The following is a 20,280-nucleotide window of genomic DNA, read 5'->3' as shown; positions in this document are numbered from 1 at the left end:
GTCCCGGAGGGGAGGAGAGTCAGGTGTCCAAGAAGAATGGTTGTTCCTTAAGGAGATGATCCTCCAAGCCCAAAGGGAGGTAATCCCAACACGGATCAAAAGGGGACAAGAGCCCCAATGGCTCACCAAAAGCATCCAGGAATGTCTCCTAGCTAAAAAGGAGGCATATACCCAATGGAAGGGAGGGGCCATCACCAGGGAGGACTATACCTCGGTTGCTCAGGGCTGTAGTGGGGCAGTCAGGGAGGCCAAGGCGGAGATGGAACTGGGACTAGCTACCCAGATCAAGGACAACAAGAAGTCCTTTTTTAAATACATAGGAGGTAAAAAGAAGGTACCAAGTAACGTGGGGCCTCTGCAGGACACGCTAGGAAATCTGGTCATCGCACCATACAGCAAAGCTAACCTATTTAACAATTTCTTTGCCTCCATTTTTCTGAGCAGGGACTGGGTCACCCCCCCACACACACACCGGGATAGGCCCCAGGGGAGGCACACCCAGGCCTAGGGTCAGTGAGGACCTAGTCAGGGAACTTCTGGAGGGACTGGACGTATTTAAAATCAGCAGGTCCTGACAATCTCCACCCCGGGGTGCTGAGGGAATTAGCAGAGGTCATTGTGGGACCCCTGGAATGGCTTTACAAGCTCTGGTGTGGTGCCAGAGGACTGGAAAAGGGCCAATGTGGTTCCTATTTTCAAAAAAGGGAGAAAGGAGGACCCAGGAAACTACAGGCCCGTTAGTCTTACCTCGATCCTGGGTAAGTTTTTTGAGAGAATTATCCTGGCGCATGTCCGCGAAGGGCCAGCCCAGGAGATTATGCTTGGGGCAACTGACACAGGTTCATTAGAGGTAGATTCTGTCAGACCAACCTGGTGGCCTTCTATGACAAGGTCACAAAATCCTTAGACACAGGTGTCGCAGTGGATGTAGTCTTTCTGGACTGTAGGAAGGCCTTTGACACTGTCTCTCACCCCGTTCTCATTAAAAAAACTAGGGGACTGTGGTGTCAACACCCACACAGTCAACTGGGTCGCCAACTGGCTGGAGGGCCACACCCAGAGGGTGGTGGTGGATGGGTCATTTTCAAGCTGGAGGGATGTGGGCAGTGGGGTCCCCCAGGGTTTGGTCCTCAGGCCCGCACTGTTCAACATCTTCATCAGTGACTTGGACGAGGGGGTAAAAAGCACCCTGTTCAAATTCCCAGACGATACTAAGATGTGGAGGGAAGTGGGCATGCTAGAAGGGAGGAATAGGCTGCAATTGGACCTAGACAGCTTACAGGGGTGGGTGGATGAGGACAGGATGGGTTTCAACACTGACAAGTGCAAGGTGATGCATCTGGGGGGGAAGAACCAGCACCACACCTACAGGCTGGGGAGCTCCCTTCTCATCAGTGCAGAGGTAGAAAAGGATCTTGGAGTCATCATTGATGCCAAGATGAACATGGGCCGACAGTGTGAGGATGCAGTCAGTAAGGCCATCCGTACTCCACAGATGCATCTCAAGCAGATCCAAGGAGGTGATCCTTCCCCTCTATGCGGCACTGGTCAGGCCACAGTTGGAGTACTGTGTCCAGTTCTGGACAACATGGGGAGGGTCCAGAGGCGGGCCACTTGCATGATCAGAGGGCAGCAGGGCAGGCCCTACGAGGAGAGGCTGCAGGTCCTGAACCTGTTCAGCCTCCTAAGAGAAGGCTATGGGGGGGATCTAGTGGCCTATTACAAACTAGTCAGGGGGGGACCAGCAGGCATTGGGGGCATCCCTATTCCCCTGAGCACTACTGGGAGTGACTAGAAATAATGGTCACAAGCTGGCAGAGGGTAAATTCAGATTAGACATCAGGAGGCGCTACTTTACTGTCAGGGCGGCGAGGATCTAGAACCAACTTCCAAGTGAAGTGGTGCTGGCTCCTACCCTGGGGGTCTTTAAGACAAGGCTAGACAAACACCTTGCTGGGGTCGTTTGACCCCCATATGCTTTCCTGCCACAGAAGGGGGTTGGACTTGATGATCTGCTCAGGTCCCTTCCAACCCTAGAAACTATGAAACTGTTTACATCAGCCAGGCCCTAACTGGAAAAAGGTTTGAGTTTCCTAAAGCTTGCATTATAGTCCAATAAGAATTACACCCATCTAGCCCTTCTTGAACATCCCAAGCAATCCAGCCTGCTGTCATCTAGATGATCACTACCACCTTTTGGCAACAGCCACACATTATTTATGCTACAGCAGCATAACCTAGTACTAAGCATAGCTGTCAGATAAATGGCTCAGCTTGCCAAATCTTATGTAAGGTCCCATCTCCTATCTTAGTGATCAGTCAAAGCTATCCCCTTTTTATTTTTAAAATAAAAGACAAAAGATTTCATGGTATGGGCATGAACCACAGCAATGCTAGCTTGTCTGATTTTAGATCTATTAGCAATCTTGTAAGAAAAAAAGAGAGAGATGAAAAATTAAACTTTACCTTAGTTGCCTTCAACTTCCCCTTCTTGATTAGTTTCTGTATCTTTCTTAGTGCTTTGAGTCTCTTGTTGTATACCCTAACTGCATCAAAACCCACCTACAGAAAACAGGACCAAGGTATTAAATTTATTTGCATTTGATCTAGGTAAACTGCTGTGACATATCCAGAGCCTGTAAATGAGGAAATATCCAAAACCTTCACAGACTACTTACAGTGGATTTGAGGCTGCTTTTCAATCCATCAATATTGGCATAAAAAATAGGACTGGAAAATTGAAGAATCTTCACTCCTTGTGGTTCAACAACCTGTCAAATGTCAGGATGAAGCATTATTTTATTTATCCAGTAAGCAGCAGTATCTAAACGTTGCCAAATGGTGAATCAGTTTGATAGCAAAAAATCAAGCTGTCATATAATTCATAAACAAGGTGATCTGATAGCAAACTCCATTAAGTTTTAATTCAGAGTTTCAGCTCTGAAAAAACTATATATCCCAGCAGGTGATATAGCCCAGCCACTTGGATGTAAATGGAGGGTTTAATTCTTAGACATTTTACCTTTAGGAGCTGCACTTCTGCCATTATTAAAAAAACCCAAACAAACTGATCAACTCTTACGTTTTTGTATTCCTTGACATTCCTATAGAGATCTGTGCCAGGAACGTTCCCAAGGCCACCCCAAGAAGGACTAATAGAAACAAAAGGAGAAAATGGTGAAAAGGAAACACTTAATTGAAAAATTATGAACCTGGGATGGTTTCTTAGAATGACATACAACCTTTATACAATGCTGAAAATATGTCTTAAGCTGCAAACTGAATAGCCCAGTAAGGAGCCTGCTGCAATCTTATACTACACTATTATGCAAGGAACTCCCCTGACTGGTAGTGGTTCTAACAGACCCTTTCTTAAACATGATACACTTTAGTCTCAGCAGCCTAGTGACACTATTTTTAAAGGAAGGTTAATTGTTTTTGTTTTGGTTTGGTGACTGAACAGAAAAAAAAATCTTTTGGAGTCAAACAGAAACGTATTTCCCAGGTTTTTGGTAGAACAAAAAAGTGAAAGAACACTGCTTTGAACCAAGCCAAAACTCTTAATTCAATCTAAAACAAAATGCATTGTTTTATTTTTTATTATTTAACTATTTTCTTTAATCTTTTTTCCTCTAATTCATGTAATATTTTAAAATAAAAAATATAAGTTTCATTTTCAAAATGTTGAAACTAATTGTTTTAATTTCTGAAATTAAACATTTAATTTAAAACATCTTGGAACACATTTTTTCTACATTTTAAAATTTCCTCCCCCTTTTTGAACTGAAACTATTTACCAAATTTAACCTGACCAAAACTCCTTTTTTTGCTAACTTATTATTTGTCAAAAAAAATTGCTGTTCTAAGGGCCTCTTCACAGCACAGCTCTGATAGGCACTGATGACACTGTGCTTTCTGGACTCCAGGGGAAGGAAAGGTGTATATTCAGCAAGTAAATCAGAAGAGGCATATGAGGTAGCTGAGTAGCAAAGCAAAGTCCTCTGAAGCCATCTTTCACTTCCATTCACCCTCTACTGTTTTTTTAAGTTGGTTTGCTGCCCTGCATTCTGTGTGATCAGGGAAATACCAGAGGCAGTCAAGAGTTAACCTGTGAATATGAGTCTTTTAACTACATAGTATTTTATATAGTGTCTTAGGGTAACAAAACAGAATAAAAATTATGGTCACACACACACGTGCTACTCGTTCTACAAATTCTGTCCAGTGACATGTAGAATAAGCAGCTGCTGAGACAGTTACTTGCCAACATGTTTTCTATCCTATGTGCCCCCACCATAAATTGTTTAGTGCTGAAAAATCAATGTAACCGGTGTGGTCAACCTGAAGCATGTGTGCCACGAGTGGCATGGGCAGCCTCTTTGCATGGCACATGACAGTTCAGGGAGGGGATAACCAGCACAGTGACAGAGAGAGCAGGAAGCAGAGCAGCAGATTGGGCAAGGAAAAGGGATTGGAGTGGCACTCTGGGAGAATGCAGGGCTAATTTGTGGTACATTTGCCAAAAAGTCTGACTTCCACTGCACTATAGTAAATTAATACAGTAGAAACGCTCTTAGAATTTTTCACAGTTTTGAATGTTTCTGTCCGTTTTCTAAGTTCCACAGTCCTGTGGGTTCATAAAAGAGAGATGACTGAGGATGCAAAAAAATTACAGTAAATAGTCACATTGTATATTACTTTTGTGATTATGACAATAATCACAGAAACAGCACTGTGTATTAAATCAGTAGATTTTTTTTACTTCCATAAAACAGTCATAATTTTCTTTGCTTTTCGCTAAATTATTTTAATGGTATAACACTGAAAGGTCTCATTTCTGTGTTACTTACAATTGAACTCTCACCACAACTGTCAGTAATCCAAACACAAGGCCAGCAAGCAATCCCAAATCGAGCCCCAGAATGATGGATGCCACACATGTGAAAACCCAGATCATCTAGAAAGGAAATAACAAGTACGAATTTTCTTATTTAAAGAAAACTGCTCTTAGTCACAGTAGGATCTCACTGAACCAAATATCAATGGTAATCTACAATTTAAGATCAAAGGTGGTCAAAATACCCCAAGTGCTGATTTGTGTGTTAAACTCTTCCTTTATTTCCCAGATAGTTTTGCCAGTTCCTGTTTTATTATTCCTATTTGAATTTCAGGCAATGAATTACCAAGTGTTTTTAACATGATGAAATATAACAGACACCCAGTCACCTGTCATGGAATGAATGAGAACACCACTAGTCATTGCTTTTAATCTTTTCCAACAACACCTATTTTTGTTAATTTTGCATACAGAAATTGTAAACTTTTTATTTTCTCATGTACACACATTGTAGGAGAACAGTTTATTCTCAGACCCACTGGTGGTAAGGAGGGATTGTCCCAAATGATTTCTGAGAGCAGGATCTGTCCCACAGACTGGTATATCATATAAAATGAGGGACATATTCTGAAGTCTTTCCTGCTTCCTTGATCAAAAGAAACCATGTGGGATAAGTCTTGACATGCTTAGCCTATCATTGCTGAGGCAAAGTTCCCATTGGACCCAAATGGCAATGGTTTGGGCATCTCAGCTCCCATGTAAATGCTGTTTGAAAATTGGTTAAGAATCTCAGAATCTGGCCCATTCAAGGTACTGCTCATAAACAAGCTCCAGAAAATCTGGGCATGACAGGGACTATTGAAAGGAGACACTTTCTATGCAGTCCTTTCTACCCCAAATCTCACAAAAGGGATCTTCATAGAAACTCCCATAAGGCATGAGGGAAGAACTTGGTTGAAATTAGAGGGCTCAAAAATACAGACTAGGGGCACTTTGACATGCTCTGGGAGTGTGGGTGGGCGAGCGGCTGCAAGAGCTGCTTTAAAGTGCTGTAGCATCTCATGTAACATCATCCCCGCACTTCAAAATGGTGGTGGGGGCGCTTGAACTAAAACTTGTTCAATGAGCTTTAGTTCAAGCACCCCTACAACCATTTTGAAGCATGGGGACACTGATACACGAGAAACGGGAAGCTGCTGGAGCACAGTAACTACCAGGCTCCAGCAGACTCAGTTAATCAAGTTTGCTCTCAGCATGTCTACAGGCACCCTAGGTGTAGGGGTGGATCCACTGGGGATGCAGTGGTGCATTTGCACCCCACTTTGATTCCTGGTCCACCCCAATTTTAAAAGCAACTGCCTGGCAGTGCCAGCAGAATTTATACTTAGGCAGCAGCGATAGTCAACTGATTTTATGGCTCACTATAACCTATCTGATTCTTTCTAAACTCTTCATTCCACAGGCATCTATAATCCTCTCTCCTTTTTCACTAATTGAGTTATCCTTTCTTGGGCAATTCTGCATCTGTAAGTGGCTCCTGATAATGAACCTCCCATTTTTCAGCCTTGCAGACTGTTTTTAACTCCAAAACATTAACTCAGGTGTGGAAATAACTTTCAGTGAAGTACTGGATGCACTGTAAAGATGCTCAAGATGCTTTTGTTCTAAGAATCTGAAAAATTCTAATGGCTACAGGACTAATGAAACAACAAGTTTTGATTTTTTTTGCCTAGTTTGCTGTGTTTCTATATGTAATATAGCAATATTGCAATAAAGATATACTTTGCTTTTATTTTAAACTGAATGATATGGCTGTAAGTCCTTAGCATATTAGTCAAAGTTCTAGTTTCTTTTTAACTGGAGAGAAATGTATATTGTGTTATATGTGATGATCAGGGATCCAGGTTTTCTGTTCACTAAGGAAAAATATGGCAAAACCCAGATTTTCTCATTTTGGAGGAGAAAAACTTGGATTTTGTCCTTTAAAGGAAAAAGATGCGGGAAATAGTAGGTAAGTCTGGTGGTGATGGGACAGGGATTTAAGCCCCCATAAGGGGGGACAGAGGGAGTTGGGTAGGGCTGGGGCTGCTGCCCAGTTGGGGCGGTGCATGGGGCTTGCAGCCCAGGGCCAGAATGCATGACTGCAGGGCCCTGGTGGGGAGCGGGGTGGAGCCACAAGTGGCTCATCCAGGGGGTGGCAGGGGCAGGGGGGCTGGCTCCTTGCCACTACACGCGCTCCCAGGGGCACATGGGAGGCACATGCCCCCCAGACTTGTTCACGGTGAGGGAGCAGGCTTCCCACTGCGGGCTTGGTGCTCCCTGTCCTGCTCGCCTTCCACTGGGGCCTCTGTGGCCCAGTGGGTAGGCCCTGGCACAGCACAGCAGAGTAGGGTAGGGAAGCTCAGTGTTGCCACTGGGAGCCTCATGCTGCCACGGCAAGGCACCCACTGCCTGCCCAGCAGCAGTAGGGGTGGTGGCGCAGGGTTGTGCCACCTGCTGCTGCCAGACAGGTAGGGGGTGCCTCACCATGGCAGCGCAGAGCTCCCAGTGGGCACTGAACTTCCCTGCCTGGTCCCACTCTGCCCCTGCCAAGCTGGGTCCCATTGCTGGGCTGCGGAAGCCCCAAGGGGAGGGCAGTGGGGTGGGGAGCCCACACCTGCAGTGGTCAGCCCGCACCCACCCCCTCCACAGGCTCCACTCCAGCTCTGCCCCCCATGGAGGAGGGGGAGCTGGACTCCACGCTCTGCTCTGCCACAGCAGCTGCTGCCTCCTGTGGTCAGCAGCTGGGGCTTGAGCACTTCTGCAGGGGGCAGCGGGCTGTGGACCTGGGTCCCTGGCCCATATTCCAGGCAGATGGGGGGCCCCCCTCCAGCCGGGCTTGGGGCTGTAGGTGGGGAAGGAGGGGCAATGGCATTGGCAGGCTCAATGCTCCCTCTAAGGAGTAGTGGTCCATGAGCACACTGCTTTGGTCCATAAGCACACTGCTTTGGTCCTGCCTCCCCGTTTTGGTAGGGCACAGTCTGCCGGTAAGTGTTCCAAAGTAACTGTCCAGCTGGGAGCAGGCAGGGTTTGGCCACCACCCTGCTCTGGGCAGAAGTCAGCATGGAGAAGTGCAGTGGAGTGCTGTGGCCCAGCCATCAAATCAATAGAACTGAAAGGAAGACACCAGGGCTGGCATGGGACACTTACTGAAGGTAAGTTCCTCACTCCTCACCTGGGGCAGGCAGCGGCTCCTCCCAGAGGTGAGGCAGGGACAGGGGTGGGGATGGGGACAGGGCCTGGGATGGGCTCTGCCAGCTCTGAGAAACTGCTCCACTCCCCCGCATCAGCTTGGGGGGTGAGGAGGCACAGTGGAGCAGTTCCCTGGAGCTGGTGGAGCAGGCAGTGGCTCCTTTGAGGCGAGGCAGGGATGGGGATCTGAGGTAATGCTCTGCTCTTCCGCATCGCCTCAGGGAGCAAGGAGGCACATGGCATCAGGGCTGGGGAGTGTAGCAGTTCCTCGAAGCTGGTGGAGCCCACCCCAGGCCCCAGCCCCAGCCCTAGCTCAACTCAGGAAGGAGCTTCAGTAAGTGGCCCATGCTGTAGTCCAGGTCCTATCCTGGAGGGTGCGCAGCCTTAAAAAGTTTGTGCATGGCAAGACTTTTACTTGTGTGTGGCCACGCACATGTGCAGCTTAGAGGGAATGCTGGAAAGACCCCAGCATATCAGGGCAGTGTAGGGGGACAGCTGCAGCTTGACCCATGTCTTGGTGAGTGAAGCAAGCAGGGAGCTCTGATTTTCCATGACAAAAAATCCAAAATCAAACACCAATATTTATAGGTATTTAGAATTTATTTTAAATAAAATATTATCTTTAATATATATTAATGATATATTTATTTTTAATAAAAATTTAACAGAGAAAACCAGGATCCCTGGTGATGATGTGCCACACTAACTGCATCCCACTTTTCAAAATCCTAGATCTGCCCATGACTAGGTGTGTTTGTGCCTGGAACTCTTGACAAAGTGCTCTTATGCACACATTCTAGTTCATATTATTCCTGCTCTTAAAAAAAAAAAAAAAAAAAAGGGAGGTGAAGACTGTGGGGAGCTATTGGTTCTGGAATGGTAAAGAATAATGTTGCTATTGCAATGTATCTGGAAACATTTGAGAATCGTTTACAAATTGATTCATAATCAGAACATAAAGGGCCATATTCCCTGGATCATCTAAGATGGCAAAGCAAATTCGAAAAGCAGAAGGATAAAGGAGATTAAGACATATTTACAGGCTCCAGCTTCACAAACTGCTGTACACTGTGCTGGTTGCCAATAGCCAGGGATTGCCAGTGTAACGGGATGCCATAACTTGGAACTTTGTGACAGGATGCTGATAATTACGGTGGTAAAGATCTGCTACAGTGGTCCCAACACATCAGGACATTTTCACTGACTGCATCTGAAATTTTCACTGCTTTAGGGGCAACATATGTATTGGAGATGAGCACAAAAATAGCCATTATGAACCAGAGGATATGGTTTAATTCTGTTTATGTGAATAAAAAGGATGTGGAAGCTAGGAGAAACCTGGGGAGTGATAAAAACCATAAAGAGAACCAATATTAAATTATTTAGGAAAAAAAAGTAGATTACTTACAGCATCCACCTTGTTCTGTCTCCACAATCTGGGAACATCACATACCTGCATGAACATCCCTTTCAAGTTGGCAATGACAACAGCTGCCAACACAGACTGTGAAGATATATAGTGAAAACAGCATTATTCATAAGAAAGAAATGCACTTTAGGGTGTTTAAATACATCTTCTCATTATGAGGTATATCCTCATTGTATACTATGGAACAGAGCCTCAGCTGGAGACACCAGTCTAGTTCACTACAGCTGAGTGTCTGGACTTAAAAGGTATCATCTCTGAACCAAGAGTTCTAGATTATTGCATTTATTAGACCAACTGAGAAATCGCAACAACAAAAAATTTTTAAAAAATCCTTTTTTTGGATTTAAATAGTATGTCAGCAAGTGTACTTCATAGGTGAAATATAGTACCTTTTGCAAGGGCTCTAGCAATTTCCCCAGAGCAACAATGGCAATCATAACAATCCCAGCTGAGATTAGGCCAGCAACCTGCAAAGAAGATAGTATTTATCTGTAGTAAGCATTTTTAAATTTTCTATTATGTTTCTAGGTTCATTAAGAATAATACATATATAGCTTTATGTCACATTTTTATAAACAAGCAAACTGCTAACATATTATTTTCTTCAAATGTACATGAACAAATGCTGAAACAATTAAACTAGAGAGGTCAAATAAGCCACAGCAGCCCACGTAAATCACTACACATATATTAATATTCTCAGGAAGGCTGATCTGTATATAAAGACGAGAACATTTACAACTACTCCGTGTTCCACATGGCAGTGTAAGGACGCTAGGAAGTCCTAGTCTCCCTCTAGTGGCTGTTGCACACTGTTCAGAAACCAATTACACTTGCTGAGATGCTGATCTTTTTTTTCCTGTTAGTAGCTTCTCGTGATTTTACTGCAAAGAGGTCTGGGTTCAAATCTCAGCATCAGTACAACTACAAGTAAGATAATTAACACCAGCATACTGTTATTACAGGAGCGTACTATGGTTAGACTGTGCCCTATGCAACATTAAATAGGACTATCTTGAAAAGTAGTAGCTAGAAAAGCTCATTACCTGAGTTTTTCCACCAGTGCTTTCCTGGACAGCAGTACGTGAAAGTGCAGTTGTAGCAACAAAACAGGAAAAAGCTCCTGAAAAAACATTGCTGATCCCAAAGGCAATAAACTCCTAGAGGAAGATTAAATGAGGATGTAAATGCAAATTTCTTAAGATAAATTTGCAGTCCAAAATGACAATATTTTCCTGTAGGAGTCTGGAAAGTAAAATGTACAGTAGTCGCTCACAAAACACTGTAATAGTAACACCAGTTCTGGCAAGTATTTTGGAACCTGTTTACACTGTTTTTTGCACTGGTTTAGTTCAAACACCAATAAAGATAAATTGGTACATCTCCCTCATGAGAAGTTTACCTATAAAGGTAATTTTCTATTTACTAATAAAGGTAAATGGCTGATTTCCAAAAATTTCATCTTAATATGTTATATTACTATAAGAATTCTTATACTAGTATAACTGTATCCATACATGAGAGCTGTACCTTAACTATGTTGGTTTCTAAATTAACATTAAACCTATTAAAAAACTGTGTGTAGACTAGCCCTTACTTGATGCACAACATTTTATCACCAATAGAGCTGGTTGGACATCTGCCAATAAAACAAAGCTTTATCAAGATTTGCTGGTTTATTGAATCCAAAATGCTTGTTCAAAACCTCTCAGTGTTGATAAACTTGCACTGAATCCAAGGCAGGGTTCTGAAGGAATCTTGCCTGGATCCCCAGCACAGCTGCCCTGAAGCCAGGAACACTAGAGTATGTGAGGTCCCTGGCCTCCAGGGACTGGGAGACTTAGATCAAGTTTAACTTACATTGACTGAAGAAGTCTTCCAAAACCCCTCTACCTGTTCAGCACAATCCCCTACACTTCAAAATCATGCATCTCAAAGCATGTTCATGCACAGAGAAATGAAAAGCAGGTGTAACTGTGGATCAATACTTACATAAAGTCAGTCATACCATCTCTACACACCACCAGATACTTCACCTGAATAAAGATTACCAGTAGTTGACCTTTCAGGGAAGCTTTAAGTGCCTTTAGTTTACTGGAGCAACACGAAGGATTGGGGGTTGGGACCAATACTGTGGGTAGTTCACACTTGTCTTATCTCCATGTACTAAATTTGTAATATGCTGTAACCGAAGCCCACATGTTATCTGCTTCTTGCAATAGTTTAATATCACACATTAGAATTCACTCAGATGTGAACCATTTATATAATCTGTATTTTTTCCATGTGGCCATGTAAGCAAACATCCACTTAACTTTAATTTCCTTAGATCTTAAAATATTTTGGTTTCACATACCTGGTTTCCATCAATAGCATAATCATACTTGGTTGCATATACCTTCCCCACAGACACAGCAATAGCATAAGCGACCACAGCAATGGAAAATGCAGCTGCTGCCATCTGTGAAAACATGCTGACAACTGGAGGTACAGGAGGCAAAAACCTAACATTCATGAAAATATATTTATATCATCAGCTTTGATCAAAAACTGCATTCACTAGAAATGCTAAGAACCTTCAAAAGCAGATATCTATATATCGTTTACAACGTGAATGGTAATATCCCAAGTTAATACAAAAGTAGAAAGACCTACTGACATAAAATATGATTATCTTGCTTCATATGGCCTTAATCTTGACCATATTAGTTAGAAACAAAATTCCCATTGGTTTGAGCAAGATAAAAATTTGACTGTGCAAAAGCAAAGGGAAGAAATACATTTTGAAGGTTGAATGAAGGACATTATGTGATTAATTATACTGTTACAACAATAATACCTCAGGTTCTATACTTAGCACTTTTCATCAGAAGATCTCAACAACATTTATATCTAGCCTCATGTTCCCACAAGAATTAATTAGTTGGGGCTTGTGCATCATCTAGGATGTACAGGTTCTTGCTATTAAGAGATTAGAATCTTTCAGGACATAATCACTCAGTTAATTCCTTGAAAACTTTATTCTTGCAAAGATACAAATTGTATTTTAGAATTAAAACCTGACGTGTAGATACAGACTATGATCAGACTATTCACATGAAAATGGGTTTTCAGGATTGTACATATAGTTGAGTATTTTTATTTAAAACAATTGAATTTTGTAGTATTTTCCATTACAAAAACTCACTTTACCAACAGTAACTTATCATTTTGCAGATAACTTCCAATGAGTCAGATCAAAATACAATTAATAATAATATTTATCTGATTCATTGGGGGTTATCTGCAGAATCAGCTATTGTTGCCAAAGTGATTTTTTGTAATAGAAAATACTACAAAATCCAATTAATAATAATATTTTAGTGTTTTCCGTTGCAAAAATTCACTTTGGCAACAGTAGCTGATTCTGCAGATAGCCCCCAGTGAGTCAGATAAACATTTTTATTATTCCTCTTTTACAGATGCAGAAAAAGTAACCCTGGAAAATGTATGGAAATACTTACAAAATGAGAAGTAAAACTCCTGAGCAGACTGCAGTTGTCTTTGCTCTTTTTTTCTCTTACTATAGACATTAATAGTCATTTAAAATATTAGCTGCACTCAGAACAAAGGCACTCACCCTCTAGGTATGTTTTTCACAATGCCTGCATTGTATTTTTTTTCCAGGTCAGCACCATAAGAAATACCAGTGGCTACTATCGTCTGTAATCAAATAAAACAAGTTTTAGTACTGAAAAACTGCTCATGTCCTCCTGCAACGAGCTTCATCTACTATGTTGTTATTTGCTTACCACAATGACCTCTATAGGAATGGGAATCGGAATCTTGTGTTTGAATCGATCATTTATTTCTTTAACTGCCATGCAGACAACAATGGTCAGGAGCCCAGCGACAAGATCTGCAATATTGGTGGTACCAATTCTTTCAAATATTTCTATGAGGGTCTGAAAAAAAGTCAAAGGCAATATAAGATACTTTAAATTGCACTTACCAAGTGAGAGAAAATAGTCCAGGCAAAGAAGCTGCCATGAAAACCTTAAAGAAAGTCAGGGGCTACTTATTGCATTTGCTTATGTATACAGGCCTAAGGAATTTGACTAGGAACACAAGTTTCTTTAATGCAGTATCAAGCTTTCACTGAATCAGTGGATGGATTTCATGGGGAACTTACCTAAAAAAGCAGATCCATGAGAACTTTCTGTGATGATCTCTTAGGATTTCTAACTTCTATATAATTAATATTAAATAACAAGGGGTAGATCCCGCCTCTATTCAGAAAATTTGAGAAGAAAGAGGACAGATGTTGGAGCTTCATATTCCTTGCCCAGACACAAAAAATATCCATCCATGGTGCTCAAGCAACAGCTACCAGATGCAAATTTAACACACTGGCTAGGTACAGACATTTAAAAAAACCCAAGGCAGAATAGATCTAAGTTACAGTTTTCTGTAAGCAGCATAGTTTAGATTGGTAGTGAACAGAACACATTCACCCTTTGGGGAAGGGGGTGGGGGGCAAATCTTAGACTGGGTTACATCATTTTTAAACCAGTCTATGTGTGACAAACTTCTGTTCTGTTATGGATATACACCAGTTTTTGATCACTTACACAGGTAAAAAAGTGGAACGTCTGTACCTGGCCACTGTCTAAGTCACCACTGGAAACACTGGGTCTGGAATTCTATTTCTTTTTGATTGTGTAAGTCAGTGGTACTCAACCTTCTGACCCTCTGACCAGATGAGTGGTGTGGGGGACCCATCTGTGGGCTGGATTGAGTCCTGGGGACCCAATACTGCTACATTCTGTTCCCCCACACCAGAATTGGGCCCTAGCACTGCCCATTCCCAGCCCTGCATATTGGGATTGGATACTGGATCCCTGTGGATCCAGAGATTTGGCACCAGGGGACTGGTGCTCCCCCCTCTGCCCCAAATTTCTGGTCCTGGGAGGAGCACCAGAGCCATGGGCCAGAGATTGAGCACCCCTAGTCAAAGTGGCAGTTTTTTTGTCGTCATCTACATGGTATTTTTGGCACCTACATGCAGACAGCTATTCCATTCCTGGCTGCATAACTCTGTGTGCATAGACAACTGCATACACATGTATGTGGACATGCGCCCCTGGCAACAAAATGGTGGAGAAGGAAGGCCCCCTATGTTTTAACCTCAGTGGCTAAGCAGCTCACCAGGGAAAGTGCAAACCCAGGCTCTAAGCCACTCTTGCCCAGAGGGCATTTGAACCTGCATCTTCCTGCCTTTAACAAGTGCTCTAATCATCGCACCCCAAGTCAGGCATTACCCCAAACCTTCTCTGGCATTCCTTTTGGAGCTGGGCCTCTACCCCTTGGGTTTAATATAGTCATTGGGTAAAATGAATGAATAGTAGATGGGAAAGTTTCTGCCTCAATGGGAAGTACGGCCCTAAGCTAGAAGTCAGAGCCCCCACTTTTCCAAATACCAATCACCATACTAAGCCATATATACTCTGCCTTGCTCTCTTCTTCCTGGCCCCATGTTTACCCCTCTCCTGGCTGCCCAGGGGGCCAGCTTCAAAAAGAGTGCTATAGAGGGTCCTAGAAAATATCTGAGTGGCTGGGTGGTTACAGCACTGTGCTGGGAAGTCAGAGTGTTGCAGTGAGGAAGGACTAACACCTGTTTCTCTGACCTCACAGTAAGTACCCTAGCCCCCTCACCCTTCCTTCCTTTCCCTCAGGTATTGGGACTAAAACGGGGGAGGGCTCCCCTTCTTCTGTGTCTAATATATGCTAGTTGTGGGTTTGTGACAGACCATGTTTTTTAGGCCTTAGATGCTGTTATGTATCCACCAGGGGTGATGCATATAGCCTGGTACATACACATCCAGTGCAGGGCCTCCTGTGTACATACTAGTATTCATGTCCAATTACATGGCCAGATTGGCAAGACACTGAATAGGTATCACTGTGTAAGTGATTCAGATGCCATGTAGATATCTAAAACCCATCACCTGACTAAAAAAAGTTGAACTTCTTCACACATATGCTCAAGGGACGGTCTGTGGAGTAAGGGCTTGTTCAGCTTCCCTACTTCCTGGCAAACAAGACTTATGAAGAAAAGTAGAAAGAACAAGAGTTATTTAGTCTGGAAGAGAGAAGACAGAGTGGGGATTTGATAACAGTTTTAAAGTACCTGAAGGGTAATTACAGAAAGGACAGCAATAGCTGTAGGGGACAAGACAAGAGGCAATGCACTCAAGCAGCAGCAGAGGTTGGAAATTAGGAGGAACTTTCTGACTATGAGGGTGGTCAAGCCTCAGTGGAACAGGCTACCCAGACAAACTGTGGAGTCTCTGTCCCTAGAAGGTCTCAAGAACATGGTAGGACAGACACTTGCTTGGGCTGGTGTAGTCAGGGATGAACCTGCCTTGAGCAGTGTGCTGGACTAGATGACTTAATGGCAGTGTCCACACGAGTACACACGTGCCTCCTGCCCTGCCTCAAACCCCTCTGAGATGGGGCAACAGACACGTGTGGGGACAATGAAAAAAATGTTCCCTGTGCTGCAAACTTGCAGCGCAAGGAGAAAATTAGACCCTTGGATATCCAGGGGTCTAAAGAAAAAAAAAGAAAGAAAATCAACATTTAAAAAAAAGTGTCGGAACTGGAGGCTGGGCGCTCCATAGAGACGCTCTGGCTGCCAGAGTGTCTCTATGGTTGCCACTCACCCTGGTACTGAAACACAGCTGGTCAGGCCACGTGTTTCAGTACCAGGGCTCTGGAGCCAGTGAGTAAGGGGTCGGGGGGCTGGAGGAGGGCGAAGAGGACCATGGGGGGGACCCCCAATGGCCCTGCCCACTCCTCCCGCCCCCCTAACCCCCACCAGCCCTGAGGCCCCCAACCCCTACCGGGGTGGGCTCCTCCCCCTTCCAGCCCCCACCTCGAGCCCTGCCAGGGCTGGCCCGAGCCCCTCAAGCCCACCCCATCCTTAAAAAAAAAACAAACAACAAAACAAACCCAACAAAACAAACCCCGGCACCTACCAGCAGTTGGAGCTGCTGTCTGGCTGCCGGGGGCCCCACCCGCGGTGCGGAGCAGGTTGACAGCCCCAGCCTGAGCCCTCCTGGCCCTGTGCTGTCCTGTGCTGCCCAGGGGGCTCTGTCAGGAGGCCCCTGAGCCCCCCCCACCCCTGCTTCTCAGGTAAGCAGAGGCTTTTTTTTCCCCATTTTTTTCTGGGTTTTTTTTAAGTGATGGTGCCTGGGGTTGTGGGGTAGCCTTGGGGGCCTGGGAGTGCAAGTTGGGGGGTGAGGCAGCCACTGGGGGGCTGCAGCAACTGGTGGAGGATGGGGCTAGGTGGGGCAGCAACTGGGGGGGCTGGGGTGGGGCATGTGGGCCTTGCAAGGGGGGTGGTAGCCCCTGTGGGGACCATATGGCCACTGTTGGGGGCCTGTATCCTTTGTATGGGGGTTGAACCCCCTGTTGGGGGGCTGTACCCCTTGTGAGAGTCCTGAACCCCCTTGTGTGGGGCCCATCGCCCTGTGGGAATGCAGCAAAACATGTTTCATGAATTCATGAAACATGTATTTAGAGTTCACTTTATTATTATGACAAGAGACTTGCTTTAACACTGTAAGATAAAACATTGTACAACTGATCACTGTCTCGTTCTTGCTCTCTGTCTTTATAGTGGTCTTTTGTTTTACTTGTGGAGGAACATGGATTTGGGGATATTTTACAGAGTGACTTTGAGATTTTTTTTTATTATTATTTTAAATTGGGGATTTTTCAGTTTTCCAGTAGGGAACACCAGAATTCCTGCTAGGGAGGCCAGTGGCAGGACCCTGCCTGCTCAGAGCTCACATCTTGGACCCATCTGGCTGTGGCTGACCTCCAGGCCAAATGGGGACAGGAGGACATGCTTTGACAGTTCAAAGCAGGCCACAACACCTGGAACATCTTCCAGGTGATAGCTGCCCAGATGGCCAGGCAGGGGCACACATGGCAGTAGTGCCACACAAAGGCCAACCCTGCAACCACTGGCAACTGGCCCAGAGGGGCAGATGCCTCTACCAGCTCTGCAGTCCCCATCTGGGTCTGGTAGGTGCACAGCAGGTCACAGCCAGGCAGCAGCCCCCACTGCCAGACTGCTGCAGTGGGTAGAGGGTGCAGGGAACTCTCAGGGCTGCTTCAGCAGTCCAGCTGGCACAAGGGGTTGTGTCCCCAGGTACCAGTTGGCTGGGCCCCAGAAGCTCTCAAGAGCTAGTAGCCCTGAGCTACTTGCCAGGGCAGCTTTTTATACTGTTGGGGCCAGCACCTGTGCTGGCCCCGGGCTCTAGCTCCCCCTGGCTGAAGATCTGGGAGGAGCCAGGCAGGGTTATTGTGCCCCAAGTGGCACAATTTGCTGCACAACAAAGTGCATGTCCAAGTATGTGCGCTGAAGCAAAAAAGCCCCGGATCAAAATTTGCACCGCTTCTATTTGAGCTGCTGCAAGCCTACGTGCTTGCATGTGTGGACGTGCTCAATGAGGTCTCTTCTGGCCTTATGTCTGATTCCGCAATCCCCTGTTTGCAGTCAGAGAGTATGATACTACCATATCTTATGGCTCCACCTTACCTCATGGGGCTCAAAACTTTCCCACTGGAACTCAGCCCTGACTAGGAGGATTCTTGCAATAGGTATGCAATATCACTATGCATCACTGTTGTATTGAACAGAGCAAGAACTGACCTTATGGTCTTAGTTCACACTGTAGTGCCTACAGATACATACATTGGCTGCTTGCAGATGTTAACCCCACCCCAAACAAAAAACATGTTTTACTGGAAGAAGCAGCGTGTTACTTTGACCTGGCATCTGTATAGACCAGATGCTTTAGTGGGGCTTTTTGGTACTTTTATCTCATAGCTGATTTAATCAGCTAGGTGAGCTAGGTCCAACTAATGCAATGCCTTTTCTAGGCGTGTTCTGGACTTGACCCAGGAACGTGTCGAGTTTAAAGTAAAGCATCATTTGTTTGTTTTTTAATGTCTGCAAGCAGCTGTTGTGTTTAAATTTCTGAATGTTTAAATTTTAAAATATACTTAGAAAATCATAAAGATAATATTACATAAATAAGTGTATAAAGGGTTGGTCCAGAGACAGGTAACAAGTAATACTCAATAATTTTCCTGTGTTTCCCAATGTACTGTACAGGGGTGACTACACATTCAACCTGAGGCGTGAATTGTAAGTGATAAGGTACCTAAAGTTTAGGTTTTAGAACTCCTAAGTACACTCGGGAATCTATGCACAGAAGTTTAAAAAAAAAAATTGTCAGGTCAACACAAATCACTGGCAAAAGAACCCAAAGTTTCTTGCTCTACACAGTTGTGTACATCTCCTCACCTCACTTGCTACACTACTCACTGATTTTTAATGTAGGAAGTCAGTTCTTCCGTCTTTAATATGCAGTATTTGGGAGTAATAACTAATCCCTTAAAATGCGTTCTGGTAGCTGTACAACCCTTTGAAAACCATAAAAGCGAGAGATGGGAAAAAATTGGTAGGTCACTTAGCCCACCTTCATGCTAGGATTACTCTGTGCTTTCTCCAATCAAAACAAAGATGTCCCACATGAGGGAGTTATTAGTTACTAGCCTTATATACAGACCTATTTACAGTTTAAAATATCTTACTGTTAGGAAAGATTAATTCCATCCCGGAAGAGCACACACCAACCGCAGAGACTTCCTCAGCCTGACAAAAGGTTTTTAAACCCGAAAGCTTGCTAAAAAATTTTTTCCAACTATTAAAGTTGGTCTAATAAGAGATATCAGATTCATCCAAAGAACCTTGCCTTACTGTCAGAAATATTTTCCAAGTACTTTGCCTACTTTTCTCCTTTTCTTCCTGTTACTCCAAGTTATAGTCATCTTGTTACTTTTGGTTTATATGCCAATTTATTCTAGACTGAACGGAATAGCTTTTCCAATCTCACCTCTATTAGGCAATCCATCTTGCTTTCCTTTGAGCCTGTGTCTAGAAAGTAGAACTACCAGCAAGTTCTCTATGCTGAAGTAAGACGTCTTTTGGAAACCAATTGATTTTGGAAACCTAATGTGTTGTAGTATAAGGAAGAATTGGAAGTCCTTGGACAGTCATGGAACTATGACATGTTTGGAATAAGAGATACTTGATGGGAGCTCACATGACTGGAGCACTGTCATGAAGGGGTATACATTGTTCAGAAAGGACAGGCAGGGGAGAAGAGAAGAGAAGAGAAGAGAAGAGAAGAGAAGAGAAGGAGCTGCACTTTACATAAAAGAGCTGTATGATTGCTCAGAGCTCCAGTATGAAGCTGGAGATAGGCCTGTTGAAAGCCTCTGGGTTAGGGTTAGAGGGCAGAGCAACATGGGTGATGTTGTGGTGGAAATCTGCTATAGACCACCAGACCAGGAGGAAGTAGTGGATTAGGCTTCTTCAGACAGCTAGCAGAAGTTTCCCAGTCACAGGCCCTAGTTCTCATAGGGGATTTCAATCACCCTGACATCTGTTGGAAGGGCAATACAACAGTGCACAGGCAATCCAGGAAGTTTTTAGAGTGTGCTAGGGACAGCTTCCTATTGCAAGTGATGGAGTAGCCAATGAGGCTCACAAACAGGGAAGAATTGGTGGGGAATGTAGTGGATGACAACGTGGGCAACAGTGACCACAAGATGACTGACTTCAAGATCCTGAGGAAAGGAAGGAAGGAGAACAGCAGAGTAAGGACCCTAGATTTCAGAAAAGCAGGGCTGATGGGCAGGATATCCTGGGAGGCCAGTTTGA

General features: G+C 44.2%; 1 protein-coding gene across 1 annotated transcript in view; it reads right to left on the bottom strand.

Moving 5' to 3' along the window:
- Positions 1–20,280, bottom strand: part of SLC26A4 (solute carrier family 26 member 4) — a 43,922-nt gene that overhangs the window by 11,526 nt on the left and 12,116 nt on the right. The window contains exons 6-15 of the mRNA XM_090042033.1: positions 13,289–13,441; positions 13,117–13,199; positions 11,854–12,001; positions 10,544–10,657; positions 9,887–9,964; positions 9,477–9,572; positions 4,851–4,957; positions 3,083–3,152; positions 2,679–2,771; positions 2,467–2,562 (exon numbers count right to left, since the gene is read on the bottom strand). Coding sequence (XP_089898159.1) covers positions 2,467–2,562; positions 2,679–2,771; positions 3,083–3,152; positions 4,851–4,957; positions 9,477–9,572; positions 9,887–9,964; positions 10,544–10,657; positions 11,854–12,001; positions 13,117–13,199; positions 13,289–13,441 — 1,038 coding nt within the window. The remainder of the gene's footprint in view (positions 1–2,466; positions 2,563–2,678; positions 2,772–3,082; positions 3,153–4,850; positions 4,958–9,476; positions 9,573–9,886; positions 9,965–10,543; positions 10,658–11,853; positions 12,002–13,116; positions 13,200–13,288; positions 13,442–20,280) is intronic.

This window comes from Crocodylus siamensis, chromosome 4, assembly GCF_052110815.1.
Source record: "Crocodylus siamensis isolate JL-2025a chromosome 4, ASM5211081v1, whole genome shotgun sequence".
Classification (NCBI taxonomy): Eukaryota; Metazoa; Chordata; order Crocodylia; family Crocodylidae; genus Crocodylus; species Crocodylus siamensis.
This window is presented reverse-complemented; position numbering and strand designations above follow the sequence as displayed.